Raw genomic sequence first — 18,289 nt, 5'->3', positions numbered from 1 at the left:
ACAGATCATAAAAGCTCACTGAGGCAACGTGATTGTGATTTTGTGGCTGTATGAATAAAACAGATTTGAGCATCATCCTACACCTCCGAGCTCGTATCTTCCAAGCTAACACTCTGGTTAGCCTTCATGCTTTCAGGGTCAGTGAACTGTAACCTGCTAACAGCTGAGTGGGAGCGTCAGATGGACTCACTGAAGACAAATGAAGAGAAGGAATCATTCAAAGAACGTCTCAACTTTTACTTTATTTAGACTTTTTATTTGCACACAAAAAACTAATATTGTTAAAAAAGGCACGTTTCTACGGAAGAGGATTAGGGCCACATGTGAATTTTTTTTTTAGTTCTGACTTTAAAGTCAGAATTCTGAGAAAAAGTCAGAATTCTGAGATTAAAGTCAGAATTCTGACTTTTTTCTCAGAATTCTGAGATTAAAGTCAGAATTCTGACTTTTTTCTCAGAATTCTGACTTTAATCTCAGAATTCTGACTTTTTTCTCAGAATTCTGACTTTTTTCTCAGAATTCTGAGATTAAAGTCAGAATTCTGACTTTTTTCTCAGAATTCTGAGATTAAAGTCAGAATTCTGACTTTTTTCTCAGAATTCTGAGATTAAAGTCAGAATTCTGAGATTAAAGTCAGAATTCTGACTTTTTTCTCAGAATTCTGAGATTAAAGTCAGAACAAAAAAAAAATTTACATGTGCAGACTTCTGACTTTATTCTCAGAATTCTGACTTTTTTCTCAGAATTCTGACTTTAATCTCAGAATTCTGACTTTAAAGTCAGAATTCTGAGATTAAAGTCAGAATTCTGACTTTTTTCTCAGAATTCTGAGATTAAAGTCAGAATTCTGACTTTAATCTCAGAATTCTGACTTTAAAGTCAGAATTCTGACTTTAATCTCAGAATTCTGAGAAAAAAGTCAGAATTCTGACTTTAATCTCAGAATTCTGAGAAAAAAGTCAGAATTCTGACTTTAATCTCAGAATTCTGACTTTTTTCTCAGAATTCTGACTTTAATCTCAGAATTCTGACTTTAAAGTCAGAACTACAAAAAAAATTCATGTGTGGCCCTAATCCTCTTCCGTACGTTTGCATTCAGAGAGACAACATGTAGAGAGAATGTCTTCAAAACACAAACTGTCTGCTGCAAATGTTTTATATCAGCGAAGGTTTTACAAGATAAAATATTTAAAAGTAACGACACGTTTCAAATGTTTCCTCGTCATCTCAGTCTGGAATGTCTGAAAATTCTCATGGCTTTAATTTTTACACTTATAAGAATAATTAGAATTAGAACAAAAGTAAAAAGTATATGATGAAAACAAAATTAATTAAAACATGTCATGTATGTAATCATATTATTCTTATTTTTCAAAGCTGCTACATGAATAAAGTTTGATTGATTCTAACATCAGTGATTAAGTGGGAGCAAAGAGATCTCAAGTTACGTGTCAACAGAGGCGTCATTTTTTCACACCTGACGAAAAAACAGGCTGCGTAAACACCGGCTGCACCCGATTGGATGAATGTTATTCGATTAGCCGTGTGCAAACGTGTTCCTGCAGACATTTTAGGATTTAAAAAAGTCCCGCAGCTGCAGAATCTTTCTTCATTTTCACTTAACAATCTTTACTTTTTGATGGTTTTCCACCTGATTTGCATAAAGTAACCATAAATTCAACTTCATGCAAATGAGGGGCAGGTGACCCAGCGCCACGTCTCATGAAACATGACGCGCCGTTACCTGAAAGCATCGCGGGGCTTCCTGCAAAGACAGTGAACGAGAACCGTGAAAATGACGGATCCTGTGGACACATACCTCAGAACAACACAACATGATATCATCACCACACAGATTATAATATAAACACAGTATTATAGATTCAGTTCAAACACATCTAACAAAGTTAAAGCGCATGCACGTCCTAAAATATGGAGTTAAACTACTGAGATGACTGCAGGGTCAGTTATATCTGCGGAGCTGAGGAAACTAAAACTTCTGACAGATGAAATTAAACTCAGCGTAGTCAGACTTGCTGAACCACTTATGGCCCTCAGCTCTTTCCATGACAGCACTCCTGTCACAATCTCCTGTTTTTTCCCCTGGAGCCCAGCGGTTGAACTCCAAGCGATGATCAGCCACCCAGAACCAAACCTCCAGGATGCAGGTGTAGTGGAGGCCCAGCCACAAGAAGGGAGTGTCGGCTCTCCGGGCCTCCAGCTCAGCCAGGGTCTGGTCGTCTTCATCGAGGATGGTAGCCAGGTCCATGTCTTTCCCCCTGCAGTACTCCAGGGCATGTTCCCACGTCTTGTTCTTCTTGATCAGCTTAAAGGGCGATGCTACAAAATAAATGAAAAAAAACATACACAACAAGGGTTTTAAAACTGTGTTCTCATCTGGCAGCAGATCTGAACATGTACTCCATCATGTCGGTGTTTCCTGCTGTAAAAGACACAAAGACATCGCTCTCATCACAGCCTCATCCTCAGGAAAAACAAGCTACAACTTTTTCATTCTCATAAAGGAACAATCCACCCAAAAATGAAGGTCAGTCTCTATTTATCCACCCAGACGCTACAGGGAGAAGAGACTAACGTCTTTTCAAAGTAATTTCTCTCTCTCTTTTTTAAAGTTTTGAAACTAGTAACACTGTTTTCTGCCGTTAAGTTTGTAAAATGATTAAAGTGTAACTGTAAGTAAAAACGTAAAAAATCTATGAATCCCATCACAGTACGATCTGTCTGTTTCCTCAGAATCAAACGAACCTTGTGGATTGGAAATAAAATACAGACTACAGACTGTCTATGTGTTCCTGCATCAAACCTTGAGCTCTGTGTCGTCACCTGTTGAAAAATAGCCAAAGATCAACAAGCCTTTACCTCAATAAGATTCAACAAGTACACAGTAAGTCCATTTAAATTCCACCTATCAATACGCTTCGTGTCAAAATGCTCACTGTAATGGAGACGTTTGAGTCGAGCATCATCAACTCACTGATGGAGACCGGATCAGAACATTTCTTGTACCTTTTTTGTTGCCATAGATCTCCACTTCACACAGAACCAAAGGCTCTGTTCCTGGAAAGGACACGGTGACGTAGCGCCCTGAAACTTGTTCAGCACAAGTATAGTTATTCCACTGCTCTTCTATGAAGGGTGTCATGTTTGCACAGCTGAAAGAAAGAGAAAGATGAACACAGTATGAGAGAGAGAAACAGACAGGACATGAAGAGTGATGCTTCTGTGGGATGAAATCTCTGATTGGCTCTGAAGAAGCTGACAAAGGTAGAAAGTCCCACAGTCACCTGGGCTTTAAACACACCATGAAACAGAAACAGTCTCCGCCCATAATCCTGAACCTTTTGTTAGGTTTCACCACATCTGTTATATTCAAGGTTCAATTCTGCAACATTCAGTATGTTTCTGTCAGTTCTAACCCTTGAGGCCGATCATGGACACATCACATGCAGAACAAAAATACTGGACGTACAGAAGCTTGAAAATGTGAAGCTGTTTAAAGTAACATGAAGGTTTTACATTTTGTTGTTGGTGCCGTTGTTCTCACGAGAGTTCCCGATGTGGATCTGAGCTCTGGTGATATCAGTATTGTCCGCATCAGTGTTGTAGATGCTGATAACAGAAATGTTGTAGACACCCAGCAGGTCAATTCTCCACCAGTGTTCCGCCTCCATTTCTATGGTGTGAGCACATGCTGCCTCATTCCCATCAGTAGCTCTACCAGAAGAGTAGATGACCCCTTTCCCATCTGTGTAGTCTGATGACTGGGATGTGATGCTGTTTGTTGTGTTGATGAGATCTGTGTTAGAGAAAAAAACAATATTCAAATGTTTTTACATGACGAGAGAGAAATGAAACCGATCAGTGTAAAGAAATGTTTGCTTGGTGCGCCTCCTGGGACGTGTTAAATGACAGAATATTAAATATTAAATCGTCATAATAACTTCATTTATATAGCATTCTTCTAAACAAGGTTTCAAACTGCTTCACAGAAAAATTAACAGCAGATAAAAAAAACCCTACACAACTAGAAAATAAAACAGAAGAAATAATAAAACATCTTGGCATAAAAACGGTGTTGTTAGAGTCAAATGATGAAACCCAAAAGTATTAAGAATTCATCAATTATATTTAAAAGTTATTAATGATGCAGTCCTCCTGAAAACTGAATAAACTAACTGACTTTAAAGTACAACACACTTTGTTTATAAGTGGCGGACCCTGCCACCATTCTAGCTACAAAACAGAGTTCTGGGGATCTTATTTTTCACCTGAGAACAGCTTGTTTATATTCACTTAAATTGATATTATTACCTCATTAATATTGTAAATGTTAAAGTTCTGAGTTTGAATTTTTTCTCTAAAAATTACGCAGTGCTTCTTCAAATTTCAAATGATAAAATGCAGGATGAAATAGAGACGAAGAGGGTGAGATGAAAACATTTTCACTGTAATGGAAATGTTTGTGTCGACCGTCATCAACTCACTGATGGAGACCGGATCAGAACATTTCTTGTACCTCTTTTCTTGCCGTAGATCTCCACTTCACACAGAATCAAATGCCTTTCTCCTGGTAAGGACACGGTGACGTAGCGCCCTGAAACATGTTCAGTACATCTGAAGTCATTCCACTCTCCTCCTTTGAAGTTTTCGATCTCTGTACACCTGAAAGAAAGAGAAAGATGAACACAGTATGAGAGAGAGAAACAGACAGGACATGAAGAGTGATGCTTCTGTGGGATGAAATCTCTGATTGGCTCTGAAGAAGCTGAGAAAGGTAGAAAGTCCCACAGTCACCTGGGCATTAAACACACCGTGACACAGAAACAGTCTCCGCCAATAATCCTGAACCTTTTGTTAGGTTTCACCACATCTGTTATATTCAAGGTTCAATTCTGCAACATTCAGTATATTTCTGTCAGTTCTAACCCTTGAGGCCGATCATGGACACATCACATGCAGAACAAAAATACTGGACGTACAGAAGCTTGAAAATGTGAAGCTGTTTAAAGTAACATGAAGGTTTTACATTTTGTTGTTGGTGCCGTTGTTCTCACGAGAGTTCCCGATGTGGATTTGAGCACCGTCCACATGATCACGGTTACTGGAGTAGATGCTGACACCAGAAATGTTGTAGACACCCAGCAGGTAAACTCTCCACCAGGGGTTCCCCTGCTTTTCTTCGGTGTGAGCACATGCTGACTCATTCCCATCAATAGCTCTTCCAGAAGAGTAGGAGAAGTTTTTGTTATCTGTGTGGTTTGATGACTGGGATGTGATGCTGTTTGCTGTGTTGATGAGATCTGTGTAAGAGAACAAAACAATATTCAAATATTTTTAAATGATGAGAGAGAAATGAAACCGATCAGTGTAAAGAAATGTTTGCTTGGTGCGCCTCCTGGGACACGTTAAACGTATTAAATCGGACCGGATCAGAACATTTCTTGTACCTTTTCTCTTGCCGTAGATCTTCACCTCACACAGAATCAAATTGCTTGTTTCTGGTAAGAACACGGTGACGTAGCGCCCTGAAACTTGTTCAGTACATTTGAAGTCAGTCCACTCTCCTCCTTTGAAGTTTGTGATGTTTGTACACCTGAAAGAGAGAGAAAGATGAACACAGTATGAGAGAGAGAAACAGACAGGACATGAAGAGTGATGCTTCTGTGGGATGAAATCTTGAAAGTTGTAAAAGGCAGAAAGTCATCTCGGCATCTGGGCATCAAACACACCATGACACAGAAACAGTCTCTGTCCATAATCACCTGTGACTGTGAGAGCTATTAAGGAAACTGCGCTGCCGACACACAGATTTTTTACATATATATAATATGGTACCAGCTGTTAATACCATTCATCTCGTTCCATCACATCAAATATATTTAAGGTTTCATTCTGCGTCATTCATCTTTATCTCAGTTGTAAATCTATCATCACAGGAGCTGTGAAATCATCAATGTGACTGAAAATTTAACTGAAGATTTAAACAATCATCAAGACATTACATGCAGAACCTTTCTCAAAAATAAACTTTACAATCGATACAATTTTTATTTACAACAAAAATAAATATTACAATCAAAATCAGAATAATTATAACTTTATTTATATAAACATTATATAGACATTATATAGACAAACTGGACATGCTGAAGCCTGAAAATGTAAAATAAAGCTGTTTAAAGTAACATGAAGCTCTTACATTTTGCGGTCGATGCCATTGTTGTTGTTGTAGGACTCAACAAGGATTTGGACAGGAGCACCGGTCATGCTGGTATCAGTCAGGTCTTTGCTGTAGATACTGACACAAGAAATCTGGTAGACACCCGACAGCTGAACTTTCCACCAGGCGGAGTTATCTTGACTGTTAGGTGTGATTGTGGCACATGTGTTTGTATGTCCATCAATAGCTGTCTCAGGATGGTAGACGTTCACTGTAGATGACTGGAATGACTTGACTGTTGTCTGAATGAGATCTGCACATGAAAACAAAACATATGTGGAGTAATTCACTTTAAAAACATTATGCATTTTTAGCTTTGAAATACTGTTTTAATGTGTTTTTATATGACTTTTCCTTAAAAACAAATCTTGCACTTGCACACATTTTCTTTAGATCTTTACTAAAAAAACAAAAACTTTTCGGTGTACAGAAATGTTTTCTGTCCTACCTCCTCCTGCAGGGCACATGTTGCTCTTTATGAACTGCGCTCCTCCTGTGAAATGTTGAACACTGTTTAAGAATTTCTGTTTCCATTCAGATGTTTTTGATTTCAGTAAAGTCAAAGTTACTGGCAGCTGTGACATCATTTGCTGGGTAATACAGCAGAATTACAATATCCAGTCCTTCAACACTTAGTGCAGAGCAGTCAACAGGAAGACAATAAATAAGGACTTTAGTTTAAAATCCCTGATTCACAGTTTTGTGGATGGGCCCTGCGTCTCATTCTGTGTAGGAGTCATTTTAAAAAGAGCTGCTTACCGATCAGAGCGATGAACAACAGACGCCACAGCATCTTGACTGTGGAGGAGAAAATACAGAAGCATCGATATCAGTTAAATGTTGGACACAGACGACCACAGACAGCTCAACCAACGGCTTTAACTGCACTAATGAATCTATATTTGCTTCTATAAGACGGAGAAAGACTCTGTGAGGACTCTGTGAAGGTAAAAGACAGCTGAGGTTGTTCTGACCTCACTCACCTTGTTCACCTCCTCTCTCCACAGTGACTGATGCTCTCTCCTGCAGCTGTATTCGTACTCGTCACCCTTCCTGCTGCTGCCTGTATGGAAATAGACTGATCTCACTAAATGTCACCGCTCACAGTACACATGTTGTTTTCAGCTGCAGACCAATTTGTATGTGTCAAAGTCCGAGCCTAACAGCCCCCTGGTTCTGTTTACCTGATGAGAATATTGTGGTTCACATTCAAATGACTTGTCGGTTCTTTGGTATCTGCTTCAACAGAGGAGGTTTGTGAGCGTACACATGACAGATTATGTTTGTACACACTTGTTTCCCGGCTGCCTCCAGGAAGCTGCAACATTAATTTGGATATGTGTTCCATGTACAGGTTAATAAATGGCACTTTTGATGGACTGCTGACACTGTTTATACTTTAAACAGAGAATAACATGATACTATTAATAACATCAGTAGTCCTTATAGTTCTTTTCCACTGTAACATTCATCTACAGAACTGTCAAGACGGTTTTTTAATCATTTAATCACAGCAGACGGTGCAGATGTGAGTTTTTATGCCCACAGCAGTGATGATGTCGTGCAGAGGTGTGTACTGAGAGAGTGAGGATGATGTCACGGAGAGCAGCGATACACATTGTTGTGGATCTGCTCTGCGTCTCATTGTGAGTACGAGTAATTCTGTTTGTTGTAGAACGGTTCTGAAGCAGGGAGACTGTTGCAGAGCAGGCAGGTGTGGAGGCTGGTTGGAGGACGCTGACGAGGACCGGACAGGAAAGGACAGGAGAGCAAGTATCAATCAGACCATCAGAGTTTTAGTCCAACAACACAGTGAGCTGCAGCACAGCCGGGTCAGAACGGTACCACACAGGTGAGCTGATGGAGAGCTGCAGGTGTGCAGGATGATTGACAGCAGCAGGCGGGCGGAGCATCAACCACACACACACACACTGAGGGAGGAGACACACACACACACACACACACACAGGGAGGAGACACACACACACACACACACACACACACACACTGAGGGAGGAGACACACACACACACACACACACACACACACACACATTGAGGGAGGAGACACACACACACACACACACACACACACACACTGAGGGAGGAGACACACACACACACACACACACACACACAAACACTGAGGGAGGAGACACACACACACACACACACACACACACACACACACACACACACACTGAGGGAGGAGAGACACACACCCACACACACACACACACACACAAACACTGAGGGAGGAGACACACATACACACACACACACACACACACACACTGAGGGAGGAGACACACACACACACACACACACACACACTGAGGGAGGAGACACACACACACACAGGAGGAGACACACACACACACACACACATACACACACACACACACTGAGGGAGGGAGACACACACACACACAGGGAGGAGACACACACACTGAGGGAGGAGACACCCACACACACACACAAACACTGAGGGAGGAGACACACACACACACACACACACACTGACGGAGGAGACACACACACACACACACACACACACACACACTGAGGGAGGAGACACACACACACCCACACACACACACACACACTGAGGGAGGAGACACACACACACACACACACACACTGACGGAGGAGACACACACACACACACACACACACACACACACAGAGGGAGGAGACACACACACAGAGGGAGGAGACACACACACACACACACACACACACACTCACACACTGAGGGAGGAGACTCACACACACACACACACACACACACACACACACACACACACACACACACACACGCTGAGGGAGGAGACTCACACAGACAGGGAGCCAACCAGGAACAAGAGGGAGGAGCCAAACACAATGAGAGAGATGGACTGAGTCTAATCTTCAACAGTTTGTGGTTAAAGTTTGAATGTTTTAGAGTCAAAAAGTTGTTTTTCTCTCGAGCTCCTTCTGCAAACTTCTCCTGCTGTGACTTGACGTACAGTCAGCTGCTGCTGCTGACGTTGTTACAGGTAAACACATGAGCTCGTCTCATGTTCCGGCCTCTCTTCTGTGACAGAGAGCTGCAGGCCTGCGTCTGTCTGAACATGGCCGAGGGGGGTTGTGGGCGTGGCTGACAGGATGAACCGCCGTCACACAATCAGAAAATAACTCTGTTCATCTAATCGAGGGTCTGAGGACAGAGGATGTTGTTAGATGTACAGATCATAAAAGCTCACTGAGGCAACGTGATTGTGATTTTGTGGCTGTATGAATAAAACAGATTTGAGCATCATCCTACACCTCCGAGCTCGTATCTTCCAAGCTAACACTCTGGTTAGCCTTCATGCTTTCAGGGTCAGTGAACTGTAACCTGCTAACAGCTGAGTGGGAGCGTCAGATGGACTCACTGAAGACAAATGAAGAGAAGGAATCATTCAAAGAACGTCTCAACTTTTACTTTATTTAGACTTTTTATTTGCACACAAAAAACTAATATTGTAAAAAAGGCACGTTTGCATTCAGAGAGACAACATGTACAGAGAATGTCATTCAAAACACAAACTGTCTGCTGCAAATGTTTTATATCAGCGAAGGTTTTACAAGATAAAAGATTTAAAAGTGACGAGACGTTTCAAAATGTTCCCTCGTCATCTCAGTCTGGAATGTCTGATAATTCTAATAGATTTAATTTTTACACTTATAAGAATAATTAGAATTAGAACAAAAGTAAAAAGTATATGATGAAAACAAAATTAATTAAAACATGTCATGTATGTAATCATATTATTCTTATTTTTCAAAGCTGCTACATGAATAAAGTTTGATTGATTCTAACATCAGTGATTAAGTGGGAGCAAAGAGATCTCAAGTTACGTGTCAACAGAGGCGTCATTTTTTCACACCTGACGAAAAAACAGGCTGCGTAAACACCGGCTGCACCCGATTGGATGAATGTTATTCGATTAGCCGTGTGCAAACGTGTTCCTGCAGACATTTTAGGATTAAAAAAGTCCCGCAGCTGCAGAATCTTTCTTCATTTTCACTTAACAATCTTTACTTTTTGATGGTTTTCCACCTGATTTGCATAAAGTAACCATAAATTCAACTTCATGCAAATGAGGGGCAGGCGACCCAACGCCACGTCTCATGAAACATGACGCGCCGTTACCTGAACGCATCGCGGGGCTTCCTGCAAAGACAGTGAACGAGAACCGTGAAAATGACGGATCCTGTGGACACGTACCTCAGAACAACACAACATGATATCATCACCACACGGATTATAATATAAACACAGTATTATGGATTAATTTCAAACACATCTTATAAAGTTAAAGCGCATGCACGTCCTAAAATATGGAGTTAAACTACTGAGATGACTGCAGGGTCAGTTATATCTGCGGAGCTGAGAAAACTAAAACTTCTGACAGATGAAATTAAACTCAGCGTAGTCAGACTTGCTGAACCACTTATGGCCCTCAGCTTTGCTCATGACAGCACTCCTGTCACAATCTCCTGTTTTTTCCCCTGGAGCCCAGCGGTTGAACTCCAAGCGATGATCAGCCACCCAGAACCAAACCTCCAGGATGCAGGTGTAGTGGAGGCCCAGCCACAAGAAGGGAGTGTCGGCTTTCCGGGCCTCCAGCTCAGCCAGGGTCTGGTCGTCTTCATCGAGGATGGTAGCCAGGTCCATGCCGTTCCCCCTGCAGTACTCCAGGGCATGTTCCCACGTCTTGTTCTCCTTGATCAGCTTAAAGGGCGATGCTACAAAATAAATGAAAAAAAACATACACAACAAGGGTTTTAAAACTGTGTTCTCATCTGGCAGCAGATCTGAACATGTACTCCATCATGTTTGTGTTTTCTCCTGTAAAAGACACAAAGACATCGGTCTTATCACAGCCTCATCCTCGGGAAAAAAAACAACCTACATCTTTTCTATTCTCATAAAGGAACAGTTCAACCCAAAATGAATCTCAGTCTCTAATTATTCATCCCGATGCTGATGTGAAGTGACAGGGTGAAGAGAGTAAAGTGTCTTTTCAAATGATTTTCTCTCTCTTTTTATAAGTTTTGAAACTAGTGACGCTGTTTTGCCGTCAAGCTCCAGAAATGTTCTGTAGACTACAAAACTTGAAACCCCACGAGGGGGAGGCGATAATAACTGAATCTGAATGTTTTGGGTGAACTGTTCCTTTAAGTTTGTAAAATGATAAAAGGGCAAAATGTAACTGTACATAAAAATGTGATAAAATCTATGAATCACAGGCAGTCTGTCTGTTTCCTCAGGGTCACATGAACTTTGTGGATTGAAAATAAAATTACAGATTTCAAGCGATTCTGTTTTGTCTTTGTGTTCCTGCATCAAACCTTGAGCTCTGTGTCGTCACCTGTCGAAGAACAACCAAAGAACAACAAGACTTTATCTCAACAGGCTTCAACAATTACGTTTGAGTCGAGCATCGTCTCACTGATGGAGACCGTATCAGAACATTTCTTGTACCTTTTCTCTTGCCGTAGATCTCCACTTCACACAGAATCAAAAACCGTGTTTCTGGAAAGGACACGGTGACGTAGCGCCCTGAAACTTGTTCAGCACAAGTATAGTTATTCCACTGCTCTTCTATGAAGGGTGTCATGTTTGCACAGCTGAAAGAAAGAGAAAGATGAACACAGTATGAGAGAGAGAAACAGACAGGACATGAAGAGTGATGCTTCTGTGGGATGAAATCTCTGATTGGCGCTGAAGAAGCTGACAAAGGTAGAAAGTCCCACAGTCACCTGGGCATCAAACACACCATGACACAGAAACAGTCTCCGCCCATAATCCTGAACCTTTTGTTAGGTTTCACCACATCTGTTATATTCAAGGTTCAATTCTGCAACATTCAGTATGTTTCTGTCAGTTCTAACCCTTGAGGCCGATCATGGACACATCACATGCAGAACAAAAATACTGGACGTACAGAAGCTTGAAAATGTGAAGCTATTTAAAGTAACATGAAGGTTTTACATTTTGTTGTTGATGCCGTTGTTCTCACGAGAGTTCCCGACATGGATCTGAGCACCGGTCATATTAGTATGTGTCCTTTTAGTGTTGTAGATGCTGATACCAGAAATGTCGTAGAAACCCAGCAGGTCAATTCTCCACCAGGGTTTCTGCTTGTCTTCGGTGTGAGCACATGCTGTCTTATTCCCATCAGTAGCTCTTCCAGAAGAGTAGGAGACATCTGCTGTGTAGTTTGATGACTGGGATGTGATGCTGTTTGCTGTGTTGATGGGATCTGTGTAAAAGAACAAAACAATATTCAAATGTTTTTACATGACGAGAGAGAGATGAAACCGATCAGTGTAAATAAATGTTTGCTTGGTGCACCTCCTGTGACATGTTAAATGACAGAGTATCAAATATTAAATAATCATAATAATTTCATTTATATAGCATTCTTCTAAACAAGGTTACAAACTGCTAGACAGAAAAATTAACAGCAGATAAAAAAAACCACACAACTAGAAAATAAAACAGAAGAAATAATAAAACATCTTGGGATAAAAACGGTGTTAGAATAAAATGATGAAACCCAAAAGTATTAAGAATTCATGAATTATATTTAAAAGTTATTAATGATGCAGTCCTCCTGAAAACTGAATACCGTATTGACCAGAATATAGGACGAGTTTTTTTTCGATTAAAATTATGTGAAAAAGTGGGGTCGTCTTATAATCGGGGTCTAACCGTTGACACATGCTGATAGTTGTCTGAGTCTCTACACGACCACAACAGCAGAGGGCGCCAGCTTATTGTAGAGACGTCACTGACACTGTGGCTGGGGTTATCTGTCAATCACAGCGGAGAAGAAGTGACAGGAGATGAAAAATGGAGAGACGCGGTGATTTTACGGAGCAAAGTGGATCAAGTGTGGGGCAAGTTTACAGACATCTGAGGCGGAGCTATGATGCTGATTTTAAGATAATGGTGATCAATAAAGCAGAGGCGCCAAACAACTGACAGCCAGCCAAGAAATATGGAGTTACGGAGTGTAACGTCTGAAGATGGCGGGTCCAAAAAACCGTCTGAAAACGCTAACAGTAAGAGAAAAGCTTATCGTGGTCCTCTAAGCGGCCGCTTCCAAGAGACTGACAGGAAGGTGTGGAGTTTGTTATTGAGAAACGAATTTTGGTTATCAGAGTCTTTTTCTGAAGATTAGTCTTGAAAAGAGGGGTCGTCTTAGAATCAGGTTCGTCCTATATTCGGGTCAATACAGTAAACTAACTGACTTTAAAGTACAACACACTTTGTTTATAAGTGGTGGATCCTGCCACCATTCTAGCTACAAAACAGAGTTCTGGGGATCTTATTTTTCACCTGAGAACAACTTGTTTATATTCACTTAAATTTGTATTATAAGCTCATTAATATTGTAATTATTAAAGTTCTGAGTTTGAATTTTCTTCTCCAAAAATTCCGCAGTGCTCCTTCAAGTTTCAAATGATAAACACAGGATGAAATAGAGATGAAGAGGGTGAGATGAAAACATTTTCACTGTAATGGAAACGTCTGTGTAGACCATCATCAACTCACTGATGGAGACCGGATCAGAACATTTCTTGTACCTCTTTTCTTGCCATAGATCTCCACTTCACACAGAATCAAAGCCTTTTTATCTGGAAAGGACACGGTGACGTAGCGCCCTGAAACTTGTTTAGTACAAGGGAAGTCATTCCACTGCCCTCTGTTGAAGTTTTTGATCTTTGTACACCTGAAAGAAAGAGAAAGATGAACACAGTATGAGAGAGAGAAACAGGACATGAAGAGTGATGCTTCTGTGGGATGAAATCTCTGATTGGCTCTGAAGAAGCTGACAAAGCCAGAAAGTCCCACAGTCACCTGGGCTTTAAACACACCATGAAACAGAAACAGTCTCCGCCCATAATCCTGAACCTTTTGTTAGGTTTCACCACATCTGTTATATTCAAGGTTCAATTCTGCAACATTCAGTATATTTCTGTCAGTTCTAACCCTTGAGGCCGATCATGGACACATCACATGCAGAACAAAAATACTGGACGTACAGAAGCTTGAAAATGTGAAGCTGTTTAAAGCAACATGAAGGTTTTACATTTTGTTGTTGATGCCGTTGTTCTCACGAGAGTTCCCGACGCGGATCTGAGCACCGTCCATATTAGTATTGTCCCCAACAACGTTGTAGATGCTGATACCAGAAATGTTGTAGACACCCAGCAGGTCAATTCTCCACCAGGGTTTCTGCTCATCGTTGGTATTTGCACACAGTGTCTCATTCCCATCAGTAGCTCTTCCAGAAGAGTAGGAGACACCATGTGCTCTGTAGTTTGATGACTGGGATGTGATGCTGTTTGTTGTGTTGATGAGATCTGTGTAAGAGAACAAAACAATATTCAAATATTTTTAAATGACGAGGGAGAAATGAAACCGGTCCATGTAAAGAAATGTTTGCTTGGTGCGCCTCATGGGACGTGTTAAACGTATTAAATCGGACCGGATCAGAACATTTCTTGTACCTTTTCTCTTGCCGTAGATCTTCACTTCACACAGAATCAAAGCCTTTTTTTCTGGTAAGGACACGGTGACGTAGCGCCCTGAAACTTGTTCAGCACAAGTGAAGTTATTCCACTGCCCTCCTTCGAAGGGTGTCATGTTTGCACAGCTGAAAGAAAGAGAAAGATGAACACAGTATGAGAGAGAGAAACAGACAGGACATGAAGAGTGATGCTTCTGTGGGATGAAATCTTGAAAGCTGTAAAAGGCAGAAAGTCATCTCGGCATCTGGGCATCAAACACACCATGACACAGAAACAGTCTCCGTCCATAATCACCTGTGACTGTGAGAGCTATTAAGGAAAATAAGCTGCCACCACACAGATTTTTTACATATATATAATATTGTACCAGCTGTTAATACCATTCATCTCGTTCCATCACATCAAATATATTTAAGGTTTCATTCTGCGTCATTCATCTTTAACTCAGTCTTAAATCTATCATCACAGGAGCTATGAAACTGTCAATGTCACTGAGAATTGAACTGAAGATTTAAACAATCATTGAAACATTACATGCAGAACCTTTCTCAAAAATAAACTTTACAATCAATACATTTTTTATTTACAATAAAAATAAATATTACAATCAAAATCAGAATAATTATAACTTTATTTATAGAGACATTATATAGACATTATATAGACAAACTGGACATGCTGAAGCCTGAAAATGTAAAGTAAAGCTATTTAAAGTAACATGAAGCTCTTACATTTTGCTGTCGATTCTGTTGTTGTGGGACCCAATGTGGACTTGGACAGGAGCACCGGTCATGCTGGTATCAGTCAGGTCTTTGCTGTAGATACTGACACAAGAAATCTGGTAGACACCCGGCAGCCGAACTGTCCACCAGGTGGACTTATCTTGACTGTGAGGTGTGATTGTGGCACATGTGTCTGTACCTCCCTCAGTAGCTGTCTCAGGATGGTAGAGGTTCACTGTGTATGACTGGAATGACTTGACTGTTGTCCGAATGAAATCTGCACATGAAAACAAATCATATGTGGAGTAATTCACTTTAAAAACATCATGCATTTTTAGCTTTGAAATACTGTTTTAATGTGTTTTTATATGACTTTTCCTTAAAAAAAATCTTGCACTTGCACACATTTTCTTTAGATCTTCACTAAAAAAACAAAAACTGTTCGGTGTACAGAAATGTTTTCAGTCCTACCTCCTCCTGCAGGGCACCTGTCGCTCGTCGTGCACTGCGCTCCTCCTGTGAAATGTTGAACACTGTTTAAGAATTTCTGTTTCCATTCAGATGTTTTTGATTTCAGTAATGTCAAAGTTACTGGCAGCTGTGACATCATTTGCTGTGTAATACAGCAGAATTACAATATCCAGTCCTTCAACACTTAGTGCAGAGCAGTCAACAGGAAGACAATAAATAAGGACTTTAGTTTAAAATCCCTGATTCACAGTTTTGTGGATGGGCCCTGCGTCTCATTCTGTGTAGGAGTCATTTTAAAAAGAGCTGCTTACCGATCAGAGCGATGAACAACAGACGCCACAGCATCTTGACTGTGGAGGAGAAAATACAGAAGCATCGATATCAGTTAAATGTTGGACACAGACGACCACAGACAGCTCAACCAACGGCTTTAACTGCACTAATGAATCTATATTTACTTCTATGAGACGGAGAAAGACTCTGTGAGGACTCTGTGAAGGTAAAAGACAGCTGAGGTTGTTCTGACCTCACTCACCTTGTTCACCTCCTCTCTCCACAGTGACTGATGCTCTCTCCTGCAGCTGTATTCGTACTCGTCACCCTTCCCACTGCTGCCTGTATGGAAATAGACTGATCTAACTTAACGTCACCGCTCACAGTACACATGTTGTTTTCAGCTGCAGACCAATTTGTATGTGTCAAAGTCCGAGCCTAACAGCCCCCTGGTTCTGTTTACCTGATGAGAATATTGTGGTTCACATTCAAATGACTTGGCGATCGGCGCGTTCAAGTTGAACTCCAGCTGACCTCCTGCAACAGCGAGATCTGCTGGCGACTGCAGGGGCGGAGATACAGGCGCCGAGTTGAACCTGTGTTGTCTGCATGCAAGACACAGCAGTTAACCACTTCTCTATCATCACCACCAGTAAGGTGACAGAACTGAGCAATTTATTGACGACATCATCATCACATAATTGTAACACTGTACATATTTTTTTTTAATATTCTTACATTGCCTTTTACTTTTTACTTGTTCTTCTTACTCTATTTATGATGTGTGAATAACAGGATGCTTGTAAAATTTCGCTGTACACTGTACAGTGACAATAAAATGATTCTGATCTTTCAGGGTTGTTGCGTTACATGAAGGATTTTATAGGTTTATTCACGTTGACTATCCCATAGGTGCGGCCACACGGCTGCTACCTATCTGAAAGTATGTGATATTTGAGTTTTGTAAAGAGGCACAGGCTTTGGAAATTCATCGAAATACACGCCTCATATACGTCAGCTTAGATAAAAGTCAATTAGAGCAAAGTCCCTACGTCATGAAGGTGGGTCTAGACTGCTCAACTGCTCCGCAGCCGCCTTGCTCCTGTGATAACTTTAGGTCATGTGACATCAGATGTGGAGCAGAAACCACTCCCATCCAGGCAGCGCCGTCCCTCCCTACACGCAGAACACGTGCTGTGCGTAGGGCCCCACGATCCATGGGGGGCCCCATTTTGCACAAGCGGATGCATTCTCTGCAAATGCGCAAAGGATGCGCAACCCTGCAGGGAGGCTGACCAATCAGCGGTCAGATGCGCCAACAGGCAGTCGGATGCAGGTGGAGAGATGGCCTCTAAATGGAAACATGAATTGGGAGCAAGCAAAAGAAAGACAAAAGTCAAAACAAGAGGAGGCTCGCGCTTCACTTGAAGGTGGTGGGTATGTTGTTGAAATAAAAAAGAAAAACTTTGTGGCATAAACACCCCAGATGCTAATCATGAGACAGAAGAGAGGATAATTCTGTCTAGATGTGGACTGGAGATTATATTTTCCAGCGGATGTAATTATCATTTATTGAATGTCTTGTTAACTGCATATACATTCACCTCTGTTGAAAAAGGAGTGGTTAATTGACCAGTTGGTGGTCGTATGTTGGCTCAGGTTTATAGCCTATCAATCTAGTTTTGGGCTATTTTTATGGAGGTAATATATATATACATAATATCTATACATATACATATATAACTATATATATATATATAGAGAGAGAGAGAGAAGTTGAAGATAATCCTTTATTTGACAATGGAGAAATTTAAAGCGTTGCAGCAGAAAACAGCAGTGTAGGAATATAGAACCTAAGTATATAAAAATATTGAAATATTGAAATATCCTCAAATCAAATCATAATGAATATTATTATTAGTTGTAGTCGTCTTTGCATTTATTGCATTTTAATCTTTGTGAGGCTAGTATTTACATACATTTTATTGTGTAATTTACCATTAAGACCAAAA

The 18,289-nt window shown here is 40.8% G+C and overlaps 1 protein-coding gene across 1 annotated transcript; it reads right to left on the bottom strand.

The window, feature by feature from the left end:
• Positions 1 to 1,823: 1,823 nt before the first annotated feature.
• LOC115573249 (uncharacterized) lies at positions 1,824 to 16,576 on the bottom strand. The gene is made up of 14 exons (XM_030403959.1): positions 16,540 to 16,576; positions 16,316 to 16,354; positions 16,005 to 16,049; positions 15,543 to 15,810; positions 14,791 to 14,936; positions 14,370 to 14,643; positions 13,864 to 14,009; positions 12,263 to 12,533; positions 11,753 to 11,898; positions 5,048 to 5,321; positions 4,538 to 4,683; positions 3,538 to 3,817; positions 3,028 to 3,173; positions 1,824 to 2,340 (listed from the first exon to the last, which is right to left on the bottom strand). Exons 2-14 carry the CDS (start codon positions 16,347 to 16,349, stop codon positions 1,991 to 1,993), a joined length of 2,526 nt encoding a protein of 841 aa, XP_030259819.1. The 5' UTR covers positions 16,350 to 16,354; positions 16,540 to 16,576; the 3' UTR covers positions 1,824 to 1,990.
• Between the last annotated feature and the right edge of the window lie 1,713 nt (positions 16,577 to 18,289).

Source organism: Sparus aurata, chromosome 21 (assembly GCF_900880675.1).
Source record: "Sparus aurata chromosome 21, fSpaAur1.1, whole genome shotgun sequence".
Lineage (NCBI taxonomy): Eukaryota > Metazoa > Chordata > Actinopteri > Spariformes > Sparidae > Sparus > Sparus aurata.
This window is presented reverse-complemented; position numbering and strand designations above follow the sequence as displayed.

What these genes read in the sequence shown, in the direction of transcription:
- LOC115573249 (XM_030403959.1), bottom strand. Translation starts at nt 16,349, where the DNA reads ATGCTGTGGCGTCTGTTGTTCATCGCTCTGATCG. An exon ending in AACGGCATCAACAACAAAAT is followed by an intron (nt 11,899 to 12,262) that starts GTAAAACCTTCA and finishes TCTTTCTTTCAG; the next exon opens with CTGTGCAAACATGACACCCT. An exon ending in GATCTACGGCAAGAGAAAAG is followed by an intron (nt 5,322 to 11,752) that starts GTACAAGAAATG and finishes TCTCTTACACAG; the next exon opens with ATCTCATCAACACAGCAAAC.